Source organism: Panulirus ornatus, chromosome 48 (assembly GCF_036320965.1).
Source record: "Panulirus ornatus isolate Po-2019 chromosome 48, ASM3632096v1, whole genome shotgun sequence".
In the NCBI taxonomy this organism is placed as follows: Eukaryota; Metazoa; Arthropoda; class Malacostraca; order Decapoda; family Palinuridae; genus Panulirus; species Panulirus ornatus.
The window spans coordinates 27984379-28003590 of NC_092271.1; the positions used below are offsets into that span (position 1 = coordinate 27984379).

At 44.9% G+C, this 19212-nt stretch overlaps 1 protein-coding gene across 1 annotated transcript in view; it reads right to left on the bottom strand.

The window, feature by feature from the left end:
• The window catches only part of LOC139764035 (uncharacterized), a 57275-nt gene that overhangs the window by 27279 nt on the left and 10784 nt on the right, over positions 1-19212 (bottom strand). The window contains exons 2-4 of the mRNA XM_071690495.1: positions 17219-17451; positions 16890-16963; positions 14193-14248 (exon numbers count right to left, since the gene is read on the bottom strand). Coding sequence (XP_071546596.1) covers positions 14193-14248; positions 16890-16963; positions 17219-17443 — 355 coding nt within the window. The 5' untranslated portion in view covers positions 17444-17451. The remainder of the gene's footprint in view (positions 1-14192; positions 14249-16889; positions 16964-17218; positions 17452-19212) is intronic.

The window sequence follows — 19212 nt, forward strand, 5'->3', positions numbered from 1 at the left end:
TCCTGTAAAACTTTCCTTCAGGCACATTAATCCTGCAAGGTATTTTTTTCTACTTTTTCCCCCCCTAGTCCGGCGTGTTGCCGGAGGGAGTGGAGGGTAGGGGGCAGAAACTTTGCTCTGCTGTTCTTTTCTCCCAATACTTTAAGGCGACTGCTTTGATTTCCTTTAATAATGTTAAGGTCAGACCATCTCGCATGGCCCTTGGGTCTTGTGGTGTGTGGATCTATATATCTTCCTGTAACTCACCTTCAGTTTCTTCTGACTAAATCTCTCTCTCTCTCTCTCTCTCTCTCTCTCTCTCTCTCTCTCTCTCTCTCTCTCTCTCTCTCTCTCTCTCTCCCCTGATGTTGCCACTCACTCATCTCCCACAGTCTCTCCAGCTGTCTCCTGGGTGCACGGCTCCCTTTCCCGGCTGACAAAGCAAAGTATACCCCTGGCTATACCACAGCTCCTCCTCATCATTATCATCATCATCATCATCATCACATCCAACACTGTCTGCTACGAATGTTGGCTTGACCGGCATAGCCAACGCTTGGGTTCTTCGATGTGTTGGTTACAACCGTACAGCCAATGTACGTTGCACGTCGGCTACAACAGCACAGCCGAGACACTGCTACAGGTGTGAGTTGGCTAGAACGACTGGGCCAACACTGGGTCTTCCGTACGTTGGTTACAACCGTATAGCCAAAGCCAGGCCTTAGGAGTACTGGTGAAAAACAGTATAACCAACGGCCAGCCATTCATGTGCGGGTTGAAGCAGTGTAGCTGACGCTCGTCCTGAGAGAGAGAGCTGTTAAGAACAAGCGAGGTCACATATATATATATGTTGAACCTCATAGCCACATACTGGCATGAGTATGGCCGACACATACTCACTAAGTAAATCAGGGGCTGTTTATGTACCTGGAAGCAACTGTGTTCATTATGTGAAGCATCAGATGTCAAACGCCACGACTCCCTTTTGATGTCAGCTCGATTACAACGTTGCCATGACATCATTCCACCAAGTGTAATCCACGTGAGTGTGACTTTTCATGTGGTTATAATTTCCAGCTCTCACGTTAGCTGATGCTCTCACGTTAGCTGATGCTCTCGTAGCTGATGCTCTCGAATGCGTCATTTGCTGTGCCCTAGAGGGAGGAAACGTCTGTATACTGCGCTTCTTTTTGTCATGATTTCTCTGTAGAATACATGGCAGAGACTCTCACGTAATGAGCAATCATCTAACGAATAAGAACTGGAAAATCTACAGTTACCACGAGTAATTCACAGGCGTAAAGAGTAATGAAACCTGAAATTACAACTGAGACTTTTACAAAGATGAAGAAACATGATACATTTCAAGTATATCAAGAACAGGCGCGGATCATCCTGCTACTGTAACATGATGACGAATCATACGATAACATATCCAAAAATATACACACGTCAATATATATATATATATATATATATATATATATATATATATATATATATATATATATATATATATATATGGAGCTAGAGAATATCTATTATCTACAACAACTAATATTGTGCAACACTAATCATGGTAACTTAGGAAATGAATAATGATAGCTCAACAATTACACGCTAATCTACAAATTTTATGTCAACAAAATGAAAGAAATAAGGTAACAATGAAAACAGTCAACACGAGCCATGCTACTAGTAACTCACCCCCCCCCCCCCCCCTCCACACACACACACACACACACACACACACACACACACACAACCCTGTAAACACTGACTACACACTGTAGCCTGATGAACCTTGCAGACCGTTCAGGACTTTGCACACACCATGGATGGTCGTGAGTGCTGTACCTGCTGGACGGACTATCATCATTCAACGAGGACTGTGAGAGCCGGACGATCTGGCCTCACACTACCTAACCTGCCGAGCGGGCGGGCGAGCGAGCGAGCGGCGGCGCCCTCTCTTTTCGAGAGTCGAAGTGTTCAGAGGACATGACTCGTCTTGCTGGCTCGGCAATGTCCAGGGCAGAGAGAGGCAGGTCGATGGACCTCCAGCCGTGCGAGGAAGGTCTGGTCCAGAGGAACTGGTATTATGGTTCAAAGCTCATACACGTTCTTGATCAACGGCAAAATGTTTGTCCGCCTCGCGAGGGAGCCGCCGGTGATAACCCAACCAGCTTACAATGCTCGAGAAAAGGAGCAGCAGCAGCAGCAGCAGCAGCTTGCTAGGTAGCAAAATATTTAAGAAAAACTGAACAGCGACGATGTGGTAAAGATGATTTTCCTGGGTTACAACATGGTACATCATCCTAATGTTCTGCTTGACATTAAAGCTCATTCTTGAAAATGAGACAGACAATACACGGTTAATCAAAAAATAACTGACCTTCACATTCCAAACAATTCAAATCTATAATACATAAACATTCGTGTTTGTCATTAGGCAACAAACATAGACTATCATCAACATAGATATACCATTTGCTATTACTAGGTAAGACGTCAATAAGCATCTTGCTTCCAGTTTCAATAAAGTTCACCACTGAAACTGAGACAGACAATACACTGACTTTCTTAGTTTGTAATATTCGCAGCAACAGTGCGTCATTACTGCGATACAGTAGATATCAATATGAATCAGAATGTTGGTGTATATGAATTAGATAGGTGTATAAGTAAAAAAAAATGTAAATATGTTTGCCAGAACGTAGGTTAACCTGAGTTTGTAACTTGAGGTGAGGTGAGGTCGTCCAGGGTGACCTGAGCCCTAATGCTTCCACCTGTTTCTTTAATTTCACGTGCCGGCCTGCCTAGTGGCAGATGGTACTGCATCTGGTTCTTTCTATCTGTAAGCTCTTCTGACGATGTAATTATACCAAAGCGGTTGAAACTACGCATTCTCCGTTTCCTTGTGGTTTTACCTGCACACACACACACACACACACACACACACATATATATATATATATATATATATATATATATATATATATATATATATATATATATATATATATATATAACTGAACGTGTGTTTAATACGTGTAAAGCCTCAAGGGTAGGAGACTTTAACTAAGGCTTAAACTCCGATAAGAATTCATTAGTGTGTTTGTGACGAAAGTTCAGCCTCTTAATCTCCTCTTCCTCTTAAAAGGATTCTCTCTTCTTTTTCGTTAATAATCCTCAACTTATTAATGATTTTTACATGAAGTAACAAATATTCTACTAAATCCTGGTTCGTTTATAATCCTCAACTTATTAATATTTACATCAAGTAAGAAATATTCAACTAAATCCTGGTAAAGTCTCGAGGTGGCTGATAAAGTGAAACTGGTAAGTCTCTTTCTTCCCCCATATGTGTGTGTGTGTGTGTGTGTGTGTGTGTGTGTGGGCAATAAAGATCTCCCTGGCCGACATGAGAGTGGTAATTGATATGATTCAGTACACTTGAGCTCAGCGGATCAGGTCAGGACACGGCAAAAGTGGTAATAATATTTACAACCTCGCCGCGTAACCAGAGCCAGCCAATGGATTCTTTTCACCTGAATCTTACCCTTTTCAATATGTTTCCCTTTTTCATGAACTTCGCCAAGATCTTCCGAGAAGCGAAATCTCGTTTTCTTAACTACGTACTACGTTGTTGAGAAGATGTCGTACGTACCTGGTGTGTGATGCAAAATGGCAAGACAACAAAAGACTCCGGCGAACACCCGGAGGAAGGGAAAAGTATTGGTGGTTTTTCCAGAAAAAATCGTTCGGTGGCGTCGATTGGCTGAGGGTCAGCTGACCCCACGCACGCCCGGCAGCGCTGATGAATAATGTAAACACTGCATCAGATCGCCCTTAATCCACCAGCCCCGAGGGACTATAATTGCTCGCTCATCCATTATGTAGAGGGCCACCCATATTGCTCATATATCCGTGACGCCAGCCTTGTTACCCCGCCAAATGAGGTGTGATTATGAACTTGGCTGGCGGGCGTAGAGACAGTGAGGGAGGAGGTGTGTGTGCGAGAGAGAGAGGGAGGCTGGCTCACTGTTGGTCAAGACAGTGCTATGGGCGATGAGATTAAGGAATCCATTGTGTTGCTTTACTGAATCAAAATGGTCTTATTCAAGACACTGTCTTTATCTCACTCTTTAACTTGTTTTTTGTTGCTAATTATAGTATTTTTCTTGATCCCTTCGTTATTGATATTCCTTTATTCTTCTCTCACTGACGGTGCATTTCTCTCTCTCTCTCTCTCTCTCTCTCTCTCTCTCTCTCTCTCTCTCTCTCTCTCTCTCTCTCTCTCTCTCTCTCTCTCTCTCTCTCATCTTCTTGTTCCATGTTATCACACGGGTGGGGTGACCCTACACAGCCCTGACAGAAATGTCCAGGATCCTGAGCTCACCAGCGACAGATCTGATGAATTAAGAGGTTGGTGAGGCTCTGGCTGAGGCATCGACTACAAAATTATTAAAACAAAAGATTGATTAAATATTTCAGATTAATGATAAGAAAAAAATCTTGATACAATTATACGGAAGAGTAAGTTTTGAGAATATTAGGCATGAAAATAGCAACAGTAATTGGCTAAAACTCCAGAAAATCAATACAGTTGGAGAGATATGGAACATCATTGAGGAAAAAGATTGGGTCTCGTTTTTAAGATCTTGAAATCTGCTGATGATACACAACTAGTGACTGAGACTATGACGAGCGAGGCTGTGAGATGATTCAGAGATCTCCACACACCAGGTAGTGGTCAGATTAACCGCACATGAAATCTAACTTTGAGAAATATAAAGTGAATTACTTTGGAGATAATAATACTAAACATAACGATCAAGTATTTGGAAATTCCACAATCAAAAGTCTATAATGAGGAGGATCTTACAGTTTCTATTAGGAACAATATGAAGGATGATAGACAAATATAGATCAACCAGTACAAAAGGAAACCTAATGCCAGGTATCATAACAAGGAGCAATGATTACAAATACTCGATGATAAAGGAAAAATGAACAAGTACAAAGACGTGCGACAAAACTGAATGCAGTTCTGAGAAACTTGCCATACAAAAAGAGGATTTACAGATTACATACATTTCCTCTTAAGTAACGTTGACTTCACGGTGACCTGACACTGTTTTCAAAAATACTAACCCGTTCGATAAGGTTAATCTCGAGGATCTTCTTGAAATCCATCAAAATGGAGCAACTAAAGCAAAAAAAAAAAAAAAAAAAATGAAAGCATAAAAATATGTGATACTATTATGAGAAACATATATCTGCAGACACGTACGATGAGCACTGGAATTAATTACAGTCGAATATTGTTAATAAAAAGATTGCACTTACTTTCAAGAGCAGGTAGTTAAGCAATTTCACCACTTCAGGTAACTAGTCATTAAATACAAGAACAACAATACATCTACATTAATTCTTCCCCTTTTCTAGGTCGCAAGACAATACTACAACGCAGCAAAGGATGGGATAATGTAGTAAGATTTTACAGTAAGATTTTCGTTCCATCCAGTTCACATCCATGCAGGCTTACTTGACACACGCATGGCTGCTTCTTCCATCATTTTTCCTGCCGGATGTCGCTGACGCTGGGAGCAGGGAGAGACTTCTTGCTACTCCTTACCTAATCCACTTCTAATTGAAATCAAGAATAGACACACGTTGAAATCTAAGACAGGGGCCTTCTAGTACGTAACCCTCCCCTGGACTCACAGTAAGTACCCAGCCTTTCATCAAGCAACACATCAGGTTGGTGTATTGCGTGTGTCATCTATCTGTTCCTCTGTCTCTGCTCACGCTGTTGCAACCGGTAATCCGTGACATCGCCGCCTCCGGCACCTCACTGTCGATGTCGGTGTCAATAGCTTCCCGGCGCACAGCAGGAGTAAGGCGTCGAATCACCCAGAAACGCTTCACAAAAACAATTTTCGAAACATCCAAAACAGTTCAAAAGAAAACAGTAAAACGGAGTATGATTTTACATTATTAAAGTAAGAGCACCATTCGTTTAATCATCATACATACAGCTTCTCTTCAAAGAAAAAAAAAAGAAAAAAGAATTAATACTGAAAGCTGTAACATAGTAATGAATCAGAGTGCAAAGAGCTTAGCGTGGCCTAGTGGTGGCACCTTCAGCCTCTGACATGTGTTATCTACTGAGCCACAGGTCACACTGGTCATTATACTGGATGTAACCCAACCTTTGTACTGCTCCTGTTAACTGATATTGTTGCTCTGGTGTTATGGAACTATTTCTTGTTTCAAAGCTGTTATATACATACATACATACATACATATATATATATATATATATATATATATATATATATATATATATATATATATATATATATATATATATATATAGTGAAATCGCAGTTCAGTAGGAGTCTATATGATTTTATTCAACATGTAATTTTTATGTACATGTGGCATTACATATTTCACGGAGACAATCCGCCTCATCAAGTGCCAATAATTTATAAAGTGTGTGTGTGTGTGTGTGTGTGTGTGTGTAGTGGATGCGCCTTTCTTTATCCGTTTCCTGGCGGTACTTCGTTGACGCGGAAGGAGATCAAGTATATATATATATATGTATATATATATATTTTTTTTTTTTTTTTTTTTTTTTTTTTTTTTTTTTTTATACTTTGTCGCTGTCTCCCGCGTTTGCGAGGTAGCGCAAGGAAACAGACGAAAGAAATGGCCCAACCCCCCCCCCCATACACATGTACATACACACGTCCACACACGCAAATATACATACCTACACAGCTTTCCATGGTTTACCCCAGACGCTTCACATGCCTTGCTTCAATCCACTGACAGCACGTCAACCCCTGTATACCACATGACTCCAATTCACTCTATTTCTTGCCCTCCTTTCACCCTCCTGCATGTTCAGGCCCCGATCACACAAAATCTTTTTCACTCCATCTTTCCACCTCCAATTTGGTCTCCCTCTTCTCCTCGTTCCCTCCACCTCCGACACATATATCCTCTTGGTCAATCTCTCCTCACTCATTCTCTCCATGTGCCCAAACCATTTCAAAACACCCTCTTCTGCTCTCTCAACCACGCTCTTTTTATTTCCACACCTCTCTCTTACCCTTACGTTACTTACTCGATCAAACCACCTCACACCACACATTGTCCTCAAACATCTCATTTCCAGCACATCCATCCTCCTGCGCACATCTCTATCCATAGCCCACGCCTCGCAACCATACAACATTGTTGGAACCACTATTCCCTCAAACATACCCATTTTTGCTTTCCGAGATAATGTTCTCGACTTCCACACATTTTTCAAGGCTCCCAAAATTTTCGCCCCCTCCCCCACCCTATGATCCACTTCCGCTTCCAGCGATCGAACCTCCACATAGGAAGCGAATGTTCAGTAGGAACAGTACAATCCCCTGCTACACTCTGTCTTGTGACCTCACACTCTGGCACCCCAGTAAGATGTGTCAGTTTCTTACCTGATCATCCATGAACACCTACTAGAGTACAGGACAAGCTGGCCACCTACCTGTATATGCATGCAATATTCATGGGAAGCAAAACTAAGAATTATAGAAGCAAACTGTAATAAAACATTCTAGTTAAAACCTACAACGCAATTAAATAATTCATTCAGACGTCAACAATTGAGAGGAGCTCAGTCAGGGTTAGCTTGCCAAGTAAACAGTACAGGAATTGTTGTGGTATAAAATGTGGAGGTCAGTTTCTAGATGATTTCAGGAGTCTGTAATTATGATACGTAATCTCATGACACATCTTCATGTAAACGAACTTACTCTGCATGTTTGTGGTCGCATATAATGAACACCAATATTCAGACAACCGAAATCGTATATCAACGTGTCATATGATCTCGTAGTGTGTAACACTGAGCTACAGTATAAATCACAAAGTCTAGCATCAAGGTTGAACCTTCAGTTGTACACAAGGTTTACAGACTACAACAATATGCCTCTCCTGCAAAGCCGGGAGAGCGAAACCTTGAGGGGATACAAACCTAACAAACTGATGGCAAGGAAATGCAAAACAATGTCTGACACGCGAATGCATCCAGAGGAACTGGGTGCGTCGGCCAGTGTTATCAGGCATAAGCAGGGAGTGAATGCCTGATGGAACGGTCTCCTGCAGAGCACTGCCTCCGAAGAGTGTTGCAAGGGCTAAGTTTTTCTCGCTGAAAGTGAATACGGTTGTTACTGCTGTAAATAGCATAGGCAGCGCCGGCCTTATACCAGTTTCCCCATCTCCCAGTGATGAGATTGAGACATATCCTTCACTGATATTGAATGAAGGGAGAAAAGTGTTATGTTAGACGATCGTATGGATGCAAGAGATACAGAATACATCTGTTAGTAACATCCTTGAAGACACTGTGACCCTACACCCAAAATTCATCGTGTCCTGAGCTACGTAAACATCGGGTGTAACCAGGCCCAGTACAATCTCTAACTACAATATCCAGTGTTTAACAACCTGCCCTGCACTACTACTTCTGTAACTACATGCCCCTCACGAGCAGATTCTCAGAGGAAAATAGGAACAGAAATATATGATTTATCAAGGCGCGTGGGATGCGGACGTGTGAGGAAATACTGGAAAAGGTAGAGCGAAAATAAACTCATGTTTCAGAATTAACACTGATCACAAGAGGCACTGGAAGGAACCCGGGAACTTTTCCAACTGCAGATGATGCCACAAGCGTTCAAGGAGTTCAGCTCATAAATAATGGTTCTGGAAATCTAAAGGGGAAAAATGAACGAAATGCGTAGGAAAACAATGGAACGAGCTTAAAGTGAATAACGAGTGTATGAAGAGAAGCTTATACACAAAGGATCCGTAACCCCTTCAACATGAATGTAAGAGCCTTAGATATGATGGCCTGGCGTTTGACCCAACCCTTGAGCATCAAGTCAAAGGTCATGTGATCATACTTGAAGTCATATGGTCGTGGTGAAGGGCCGCATTGTCTTACTGAATAAGTTTAAATGTTACAAAAATAGTGAATAGTGGTCAAGTGGAAGTTTTTATAAGGCGTTACAATATGGGTTGGTACAAGCAAGCACACTGCCTCTACTTCTAACACGTATATCCTTATAGCATCTCTCTTCGCTCATCCTTTCTAACTGACCGCACATTTTCAACACACCCTGGGTCGCTTTCTTAATCATACCGCGCTTCACGGCACACTTCACGGTTAACATGTCATTCCTTATCCAGTCCATCCTACTTACTCCACATGCTATTCTCAGACACTGTATGTCCATCACACCTAGACCTCCGATCTTCCACAATCCAGGACCAGGACTAGCACCCATATAGCACCGTCGGGGGCGATGTATTTTCAAACATACCCATCCTTCCTTGTTGTTACAGAGAGTGACCTCTCCTTCCACACACCTCTGTTCCCACTCTCCCACCCTATGAATCACGAACAGCAGTTTGGGACTACGTTATAAACGTTCATGAAGGTGATGGCCACTGACTGAAGACCACAGCAGACAATCCAACGCTAACGAAATATTTTGGGAAACTTCAAAATGTTTCGCTCGAGGTCTCTGATTAAAAAACGGAAAATGATACGACCATGTGTGCTTGATTACACGTACGTGTGTGTGTGTGTGTGTGTGTGTGTGTGTGGTGGCGGCTTACGTACACACGCCGGCCCTCATGAAGTTAGGCCTAGACGTTCATGGCCACCGACACAGCCACTGTACATGTATGAAAATCGACACAACGATGTTCAGACATGGGCCAGTGTGTGCGAGCGCGCGGGCCAGCACACAGTGGAGAAAAAGAGAATATCTGAAAAAAGCAGCGGGTGTGTGTGTGTGTGTTGGGGAAGGGGGGGGGGGTTCCCTTTCTCTGAACTGTAAATCATTTACAAAGGTCTATGTGGTTCTGGGTCTTAGGCCAGCCCAACCCCTTCATCCCAGCCGGCAGGGACGCCCTCTCCAATCTATTCTACCGGAAGTCCGCAAGTTGATTCAATCCACCAATCAATGTACTTCCTCCTGTTAGCCCTTAAGACGTCGACCGATCGTGTATCACACAGCTGACAGCATGAGGGCACACAGGACGTTCATACTCACACCCAGACCAGACCTCCAAGGCTGGGGCACCCGCCAATCTCTCAGAATGTTCTTGGCCACAATCGTTCACAGAGCACTGTATCAGTTCCCCCTCAGCGTCAACCACTGAATTCACTCCCTTGTGACCTCATCATGGCCGACACCACAGGTCCGGGTGACCACAAGGATCTACTCTCCGTCGGGAGGCAACATTCCCTTCATGAACCAGTGAAGCACTTTACTGACTGGCTGTTGGTAGAGGATGGCCGTTCGTATGGACCTCGGCGGCGGAGGAACGCGGTGTTAGGTCACCCTAGAACACCCTCTTCCTTTATGTACACAGTCCACAGCTCACTCTAAGACACGCTGCTCATGCAGAGCCTAAAGCTCACATCATCAGCACAGGGTCGCATTCTAAGGCAATAACGGTTCTCCTCGTGTGGATCATCTGTAAGAGATCTACTGAACCACCTTCCGATATCCGCCCATCAGACCAACGCCAACCCAGCCAGTGGCACACCACTTCAGCTGTGATATCTTCCTCCGCCAGAAGCCTCGCCCATCCCTGCCGTCTGCCTCACAAGCCACATCCACCGGAGAGCAAAATTAGTTCTATAACCGCAAGAACGCAGACACGTTCCCCAGCGCTTCAAGGCTCTGATGTTGGCAGATTACAGAAAGAAAATAAGTCTGTCGTCCTTTAAGATTACCGGTGATTACATTTCTCTGTTCTCCTTCACCCGCTCCAAGGCACAGCCGGATGACACTATTCTAAGTGTTGAGGTTTTCATCGGTGCCACGTCTAAGCCTCCCCTCCTCCCTCACTAACACCCCCAGAAGTCAGTTCGTTGTCCTACAGAATCCAACCTAACCCTACAATGAGAAGCGACAATCTTCTTCGCTTCCTAATATACGATTGTTTCAGTTTCCCTCTGCCTCCTGACCACTGATCTCCGCCTTCATTTTGAGGGGAAATAATTAGCTTCCTCCGTCTGACCGGCAGCTGGCGGGAGGCCAGACTTTCTAACGTGCTAATCCAATCGTGGTAACTTGCGGAGGAGACAACAAAAAAATCAGCATACATCTCATGTGTTCGAAACGCGATGTGTTGCAGACTGGAAGTCTCGAGACAGACACATCCGGACAATGTAAACATAAGCTTTCCAGGCAGGATAAAGGATATAAGTCGCTCACGTACATACTATTCATACTTCTTTAGACTTCAAAGTTCAACACGGGACAATGTTATGTCCTGTGTGAAATAAAACAAAAAACATTTAACTACTGATATAAACATAATTATCTGCACAACTGCGGCAGAAATGGATAAGCACAACAAACACACACATGCTCTACGTCCACAGTGTGAGAATTAATGAGAAACCGGCAATTCTGAGAGGTAGCCTTGGATATATTTGCACTCTGCTTTCTTTTCCAACGTTGGACTAAAGTCCACATCAAGGCTGGGCCTTAATGAAAATGTGAAGTTGGTAAAAGGGGAAAACAAATGACATGGAAAGTACTTTCGAATTGTGGGAAAGTACCAAGTCACAGCTACTGGATAAGACATGTGACGGCAGAGAGTTCCAAAGCTTCGAGGTGCAGAGAAAGAAAGAGGTGTCAAAGCGGCCCACCCTTGAGTTGCCAAGGGCAACACAGTAATAATGTGTTGATCAGCAACTTGCTGAATGTTGTGTGGTCTAGCTAGAGGCGAGGCATACAAGTAGCTACCTCTCGGGAGCAAAAACCAAAGCAATACCTATAGAAGAGGGAAAGTGAGCCAACATTACGGCGGTGGGCAACTGGGTCGATTATTCATCTATTCTTTTTTCAAGTAGGCCTGAGGGAGTTGATAAGCTTATTGCTTTCGACTCATCTTTATCTAGTGAGGATGCAGAGTTATAACCATCCCAGATGTGAAAGCAGTACTCCACACAAGGACGGATCAATCATTTGTATAAACGGAGCAACTATTCGAAAGAAAAGATATATCGACATCTAAACTAGACTGCCAATTTCTTAAAGGCAGTCTTAGTTATTTCCGCATTTCGAGCAAAGTGGTATGCAGGGGGCGACGTGTTGTTCATGGGATAAACCTGGGCATATGGAGCCCTCAGAGGAAACCAAAGATGTGGACAGGGGTCAGGTTTCCGTGCATCAAACATGAGAACTAGTGAGTGAAAGTAAGCGAATGAGGCCATTCTTCATCTACTCCTGCCACTACCTCGCCAACGCAGGAAACAAAGGACAAGTATATATATATATATATATATATATATATATATATATATATATATATATATATATATATAAGTTGAACATCAAATGAAAACGAAATTCCGTTCTCGTGAACTGAATTATATAAAGCACCATAACACAATGCAAAATCATGAAAGAAAAAAATGAAGTTTCAATCATGAGAGCCGATAAAAATATCTTGCAAACTGGGTGTTGCTTCGCGTGGCAGGCTGTTAATCTTCCCATGTGGGCAAGAAATGGATTCAATCAGAGGCGGGGCGGGTGAGCTCGGATAAACACAGGCAGGAAGACCCAGCGGGAAATGAAATTCACCAAGACATTCACAGTTCCTATGGTGTCTGGAGTCACACTACATGCGCTCTCTCTCTCTCTCTCTCTCTCTCTCTCTCTCTCTCTCTCTCTCTCTCTCTCTCTCTCTCTCATACAATTTCCTTTTCCCATCGTCCTATACTCTTTTGTTCTTTCAGTCTTCCATCTCCCCAACCAAACCCAAAACTTAGCCCAATCCCACACCACTGCTCTTATGTCCTTATTTCATCCCATCCTTCTTTTCTACACCCCACAGGTTAACCCATAGCCCAGCAGCCCTCCCCTCCAGCCTCATCATCGTCGTACATTCCCCCATACACCCATCATCAGTGTCACGGATCATGGGGACGAACGCCCTGCTTCGTCAGATCTCAGCACAGGTTCTGCCACTGAAGACCCCGAGGTGTGTTCCCTGTGGCCCCCTGGCCATCCATGATCTGCTGGCGCTACCGAGGGTAAGTCTTTGTTTAACTGGCCCATCTCCCCCCCCAGGCTCCCTGGTGTCTGTCTGCGTAGAGTCGTAGGTCACGAGGGCTGTACGATCCTGCTGGTGGGGCAGAAATCCCACTCCCTCGATCGCTCTCCCTGCCTTCCATTCTAACTGACAGCTCTCACCTCCCCTTCCATCCCCGTTTCTGCTCCCCTCCGCTTCCCCTTCGTCCCCTCGTTGTGCACCGGACGCCAAGAGAGGGTCATCCCGAGGTAATAGGGTGGTCCCCAGGAGAGGGTCGTCCCGAGGTAAGAGTGGTCCCAGGAGAGGGTCGTCCCGAGGTAAGAGTGGTTCCAGGAGAGGGTCGTCCCGAGGTAAGAGTGGTTCCAGGAGAGGGTCGTCCCGAGGTAAGAGTGGTTCCAGGAGAGGGTCGTCCCGAGGTAAGAGTGGTCCCAAGAGAGGGTCGTCCCGAGGTAAGAATGGTCCCAGGAGAGGGGTCGTCCCGAGGTAAGAGTGGTCCCCAGGAGAGGGTCGTCCCGAGGTAAGAGTGGTCCCAGGAGAGGGTCACCCGAGGTAATAAGGTCGTACCGATGTCAGGAGGACACTATCGTGTACCCGCCAGCGACAAACATGGTATTAGGAGATGCTGCAGCCGCGAGCACATGGACAGACAGACAGACTCACAGACAGAGAAGACCACCTCAGACAGAGCGGACAAAGACCAAATGTAGTTCTCATATTGTAAACTTTGTCTTCATAATGTTGTAATTCATCCCAGACGTGATGGTCTTTGGACGTAATTATACTAGATGCGTAATTTGCATACACAAACGTGAATAATGTTAGCGTGCAAAGTGAATGATGATGATGACCTTCCTGTAGAGGCAGAGACGACTGCGTTGGCTTTAGGTAATCATTGAACTTATGATGTATGAAGGATCCAGCCTGTCTATGTGGGCATGGAGTTACAGATGACAGAACATAAACTATATTTGTGTTTCTGTCTACAAGCATTGTTCTCTCTCTCTCTCTCTCTCTCTCTCTCTCTCTCTCTCTCTCTCTCTCTCTCTCTCTCTCTCTCTCTCTCTCTCTTCTCTCTCTCAGGTACTCACCGTGGGCGTCCCAGGGTTCCTCCTTCACTCTGGCTCCCGTGTCGAAGGCGCCCGACCTGAGGAGCGACCACAGATTATCATGGGAGATTACTGGGTGATAATCAGACAATAATCATAACAGACGATGAGATGATGATCAACATGAGGCATTTTCAAATACTAATGATCGGATTATAGTAATCACTGGGATTCACAGGATGGAAGAAAGTTATGATTAATCTTCATAATAATTCATCAATTACTACAGTACTCTATACCATTACCGATCATCATTAATGGAACACCATAGAACATTATTAATTTACATATTAATATAATAACTGACGTAATGATTACCCATAAGTTATTGAGACCTTCTGGTTTTCCTTCTGAACCTATAGACATATAATACAGAATAATGTTTATATATAAAGTAAGTACAATGTAATGTTTACATATAAAGTAAGTACAATGTTATGTTTATATATAAAGTAAGTACAATGTAATGTTTATATATAAAGTAAGTACAATGTAATGTTTATATATAAAGCAAGTACAATGTAATGTTTATATATAAAGTAAGTACAATGTAATGTTTATACATAAAGTAAGTACAATATAATGTTTATACATAAAGTAAGTACAATATAATGTTTATACATAAAGTAAGTACAATATAATATGTAATATCGTTGAAAACCGTCTGTTTGAGGTTACATCGCGAGGGTAAATTTTGGGGAATCTTGTCCTCATCAGCTGACGAATCAGTCCACTACAACGTATGCTACCCGTGCTGGTGAGTGTGGCACAGCTTGGAGCTGCGTAGAGCCCCTGGTGAGGAGGTCTTAGGGTCAGAGCAGAACCCTCTCTGAGGGATGTCCCGGGTAACGTACTGATCTAAGCATCAGTGCCAGTAACCGAGATGAAGAAAAGAATGGGAATGAAAGCAGGAACAATGATGGAAAGAAATATTCGCCTGGGAATGTCCTGCATTCATGAAAGAATGCAGAGGTCGAGCAAACGAAGATATAGTGAAGTCTTCCAGTTTATGTCCGCAGACTTACGTACTCCGCGGTATGTATGTATGGTTGTGGAGTGCGAGAGGTCGGCCAGATGCTTCACTTAACAAGAAGGAATATCATCCGTGAGGATTGTACCTAAGTAATGGCCAGCCTGGGCTGCTGCAGGGCGACCATCTTGGAAACCTGTGTTTTAAGAAAGGAAAATAAAAAAGAAAATGACAAAAAAAAAAGAAAGAAAGTGAGAGGAGTAAAATTAAGAGCGTTCTGATAACTGCTGATGCAGAACAATGACAACTAGAATGAGTACAGAAGCTCAACAAGCTTAGAGTAAAGCTGGAAAAGCTTATCTATGAGATATGAAGGAGCTTAAGCATGAAAGCTTAAGACTTACTTAAGACGATGTCATTATCCTGGGCGGCACCTTCCGGATTACCTGGCACACAGCGACGTACTTTAATTACCCTTCGTCTCGTCCACACACATTCCTCGCTCGTTAATCAACACGCCCAACCCCCTCCCCTCCTCCCTCGCTAAAAAGAGGTGTTCCCAGGGCGTCGCTGAAACCTCCTCAAGGCTCAGGTAAATCCCTCTCATGTTAATGAGTTTCCTTCTTGTATACTATCTCTATTGTGTACTCTCTCTCTCTCTCTTCTCTCTCTCTCTCTCTCTCTCTCTCTCTCTCTCTCTCTCTCTCTCTCTCTCTCTCCCTCCCTCTCTCTCTCTCTCTCTCTCTCTCTCTCTCTCTCTCTCTCTCTCTCTCTCTCTCTCTCAGTGCGTGTTTCCCAACCCACACCCTCACAACTCCGAACAAAGGCCTCCCTCCACAAACCCTCCTCATACCCCGCTACAAACTCCTGTCTGGTACCATGAAGAACACAACTCCTCCACAACCTACCGTCACCTGCGTAAGCTTAGTCAACGTTCTCACAGCCCTCCCGTCCTTCACCGTTACATTCGTACAACAACAGCACATACAGCTGTATCATACAACAGCAGCAAGGTCCATAACCATAATGTAAAGGCATGTGGTCTTGGGATTACATCATTAGCAGCTGAATAAGGTGGTCAGTGTTATTTTTGGATGGTGGTTACAAGTTGAGGATGACGGCCTTAACGACCCTGGCAGTCGATATGCCTAAAGCCCAAACAGTCGACCAACCAACTAACCGGCAGCAACATCTCCGTGTCCCTCAAAGTCTATACCGTGTTTGTACACCACTCAATCCCAGACTTTTGGGTCCTGATGCCGTAAGAATGGCAAGGTATATAATCACCATCAAGGGTTCCCCCTCCCTGAAGGGGTGTGTGGCCAGGGGCGTCAGGGAGGAGCACGACGCTTAACACTCACAAGACGCCGACGACGAAGAAATAGCCAAGAATGAGAGAAAACAAAGAGAGAGATAAAACGCCATCTTGATCGCCGAAGAGTTGGGTTTAAATGTGATACAGCGGCTAGCAGAAGGCAAGGAGTTCGACCCGACACTTGGAAAAGGAGGAGGGACAAGTCATCGAGGAAAAGACACTGAAGAACAAGACTGAAGAACGTTTAAACGATGAGGGAGGGCGAAGAAGGGGTGACCCGGGGAGCAAGACTGAAGAATTGTGACGAAGACTTGCTGAAAAGAAGCGCGGAAACCTTGAGGCAAATTCTCCAGGAGAGGAAAGGGTCCGCGGGAGTGCTGGGGGGAATTCTCACCTGTGGTCAGAGAGGGCGTCGTGAAGGGCGGCTCTGTAGCTCCGGTAGGCTCCATCCTCCTCTCTCCGGGCGGCCTGCGGGAGGAAAAGACCTAGGGTCAGGGTTGGGTAGTGCCTGGGGGTCGCGCAGGGACCAAGTTATTCATATAACTTTCTCAAAAGTCATTCTACACAAATATTAATATGAAAGTCGTCTTATTCAAGGATTAAATCCGTTTACTTGTCAAGTTCTCTTAACAAATGAATCAATCTACCTATCAGGTCCAGGTGACTATGGAATAGACCCATCTATCTGCCTGATCCTGATAACCAAAGGAACATCTTTTGTACCTGAGCCTTGGCGTCGGGGTAGAGGGGCGTCCTGCGTCGACACAACATCTGCAGCGACGCCAGCGAGTCATGGGCCAGATTTTCCCCGCCCAAGCCCACCATCCTTGATTCATCCTCGGGGCAGGCTGACACACCCATACCGCCGCCCGTGGGCGTGGTCAAGGCTGCGTGGCCATCGCAAGACGTGGAGGACTGGCCCGAAGTCTGAGCCTTGAGGTCGCCCATCCGCTGGTCTGCTGGGGTATATAGATGACTAGAGTTAGAAATACCTTCAAGGAGACGGTTTATCGAGGGAAGAAGAGATACTTCTCTGTCAGAAAATCCTCACACGTCACACCTTGGTCAGGCACCAATACTTCGAGATGTCTTGGTTGACGACTCCCTGTGGGGAACACCTTAGTTAGGTTATCTCTTTAGAAACAATATGAATAGTGATACATTCTTAGATGCGTTGGTTAGAGGTTTCTTTGTTCCGAAGTGATACTGTTAAAAGCACCCTAACCTGGAATGCCTTGTGAGAGAGACCTTATGGATCGTGGAAAAGTGAACGGTTTTGACAGTAAAATACGGGAGCCTTGAGACGTGAGACAGGCGGGTGAGATTAGAGGCGTCGCCACACACCGACTGCCCCAGGCCAGGCCAGACCAGGCCACTCACGTCAGCTTTATTGGTCAACTCCAACTTCTTTCTCCCCTTAAAGTGGGTGTGTGGGAGGCTGGAATCCCTTTATTTGACATCACGAACATTTTCACAAGGATAAAGATGTTTCTTATTTTTCAAATAACTTTGAAATAAAAAAGATATCAACAGACGGACCCGATACAAGGGACCGAAACCAGTATCCCAGTTTTGTGAAGGAGAGAGAGAGAGAGAGAGAGAGAGAGAGAGAGAGAGAGAGAGAGAGAGAGAGAGAGAGAGAGAGAGAGAGAGAGAGGAGGGAGAGTAGGGGGCCCAAAAGGAAGGAAGGTGATCAGGCACGGCGGTGGGGGACGTCCGCTCGTCAAAGGTTGAGGCGACGGAGAGATATTTCCTCAATGACGAGGTTGTTGGTGCCCACCAGCTGAGAGGGAGGAGGGCCACCCTGAGGAAGGGGAGGGAGGAAACTCCTTCAAGAGGAACAAACACCTTGTTGTAGGGACGGGACACTCCGCTGCAGGGAAGAGGAGCTCTGCTGATGGGAGTGGGGGACTCTTTGGTGTAGGGATGGGGCTGAAGGGAGAGGCGGGCTGTTTAATGGAAGGAAGGGGAGCTCTGCTGAGGCGGAAAGACAAACTAAAGACAAGGACGCCGCTGACGGGGTGGGTATCGGCCGACACGTCGGGAAATATTCTCAATAGGAAAGGTTACTGTATCCTCAGGCAGGAGCCTGGTGGAGGGGTAGCACACACTGCTGCTCGGTGCACGGACGGGCTACTGTTGTGAGGAAGGCAAAGTCGGATGGGGAAAAGACAGACCGATTAAGGCGCAGCAACATGGAAAAGACGAGAATGATAAATGAAGCAGGAAGTGGAATTACGAAGCATAGAAGGATAATGGTGGAGCTGGATGAAGATGGCGGTGATGATGATGGTGAATGTGATGAGTAAGGAAAGGAGAATAAAGATGTAAATGAGGAGGAAGAGATCGGTCGTTCATGACGAAGATGAGGGCGTCCTGACCATCCCGAGCCTGTAGAGAGAGAGAGAGAGAGAGAGAGAGAGAGAGAGAGAGAGAGAGAGAGAGAGAGAGAGAGAGAGAGAGAGAGAGAGAGAGAGAGCCTACCTTATAGATTTACCGTCTTCGAAAAAGGCACAAATTTATGCTTAAGGAAACACATCACCAACTTCCTGTCACACAGGATCCGCTCAAATCATATCAACATTGGTGACTAACTGTAGGCCGGGTGAGGCGGCCGTGGTGTGAGGGGTCTCCTGCCTGCAGCCACTCACACTCTCATGATCCAGCTAGACCTACTTTATCATCATCTCAGTGTGCGTTTAAATGCCAAGCGTCCG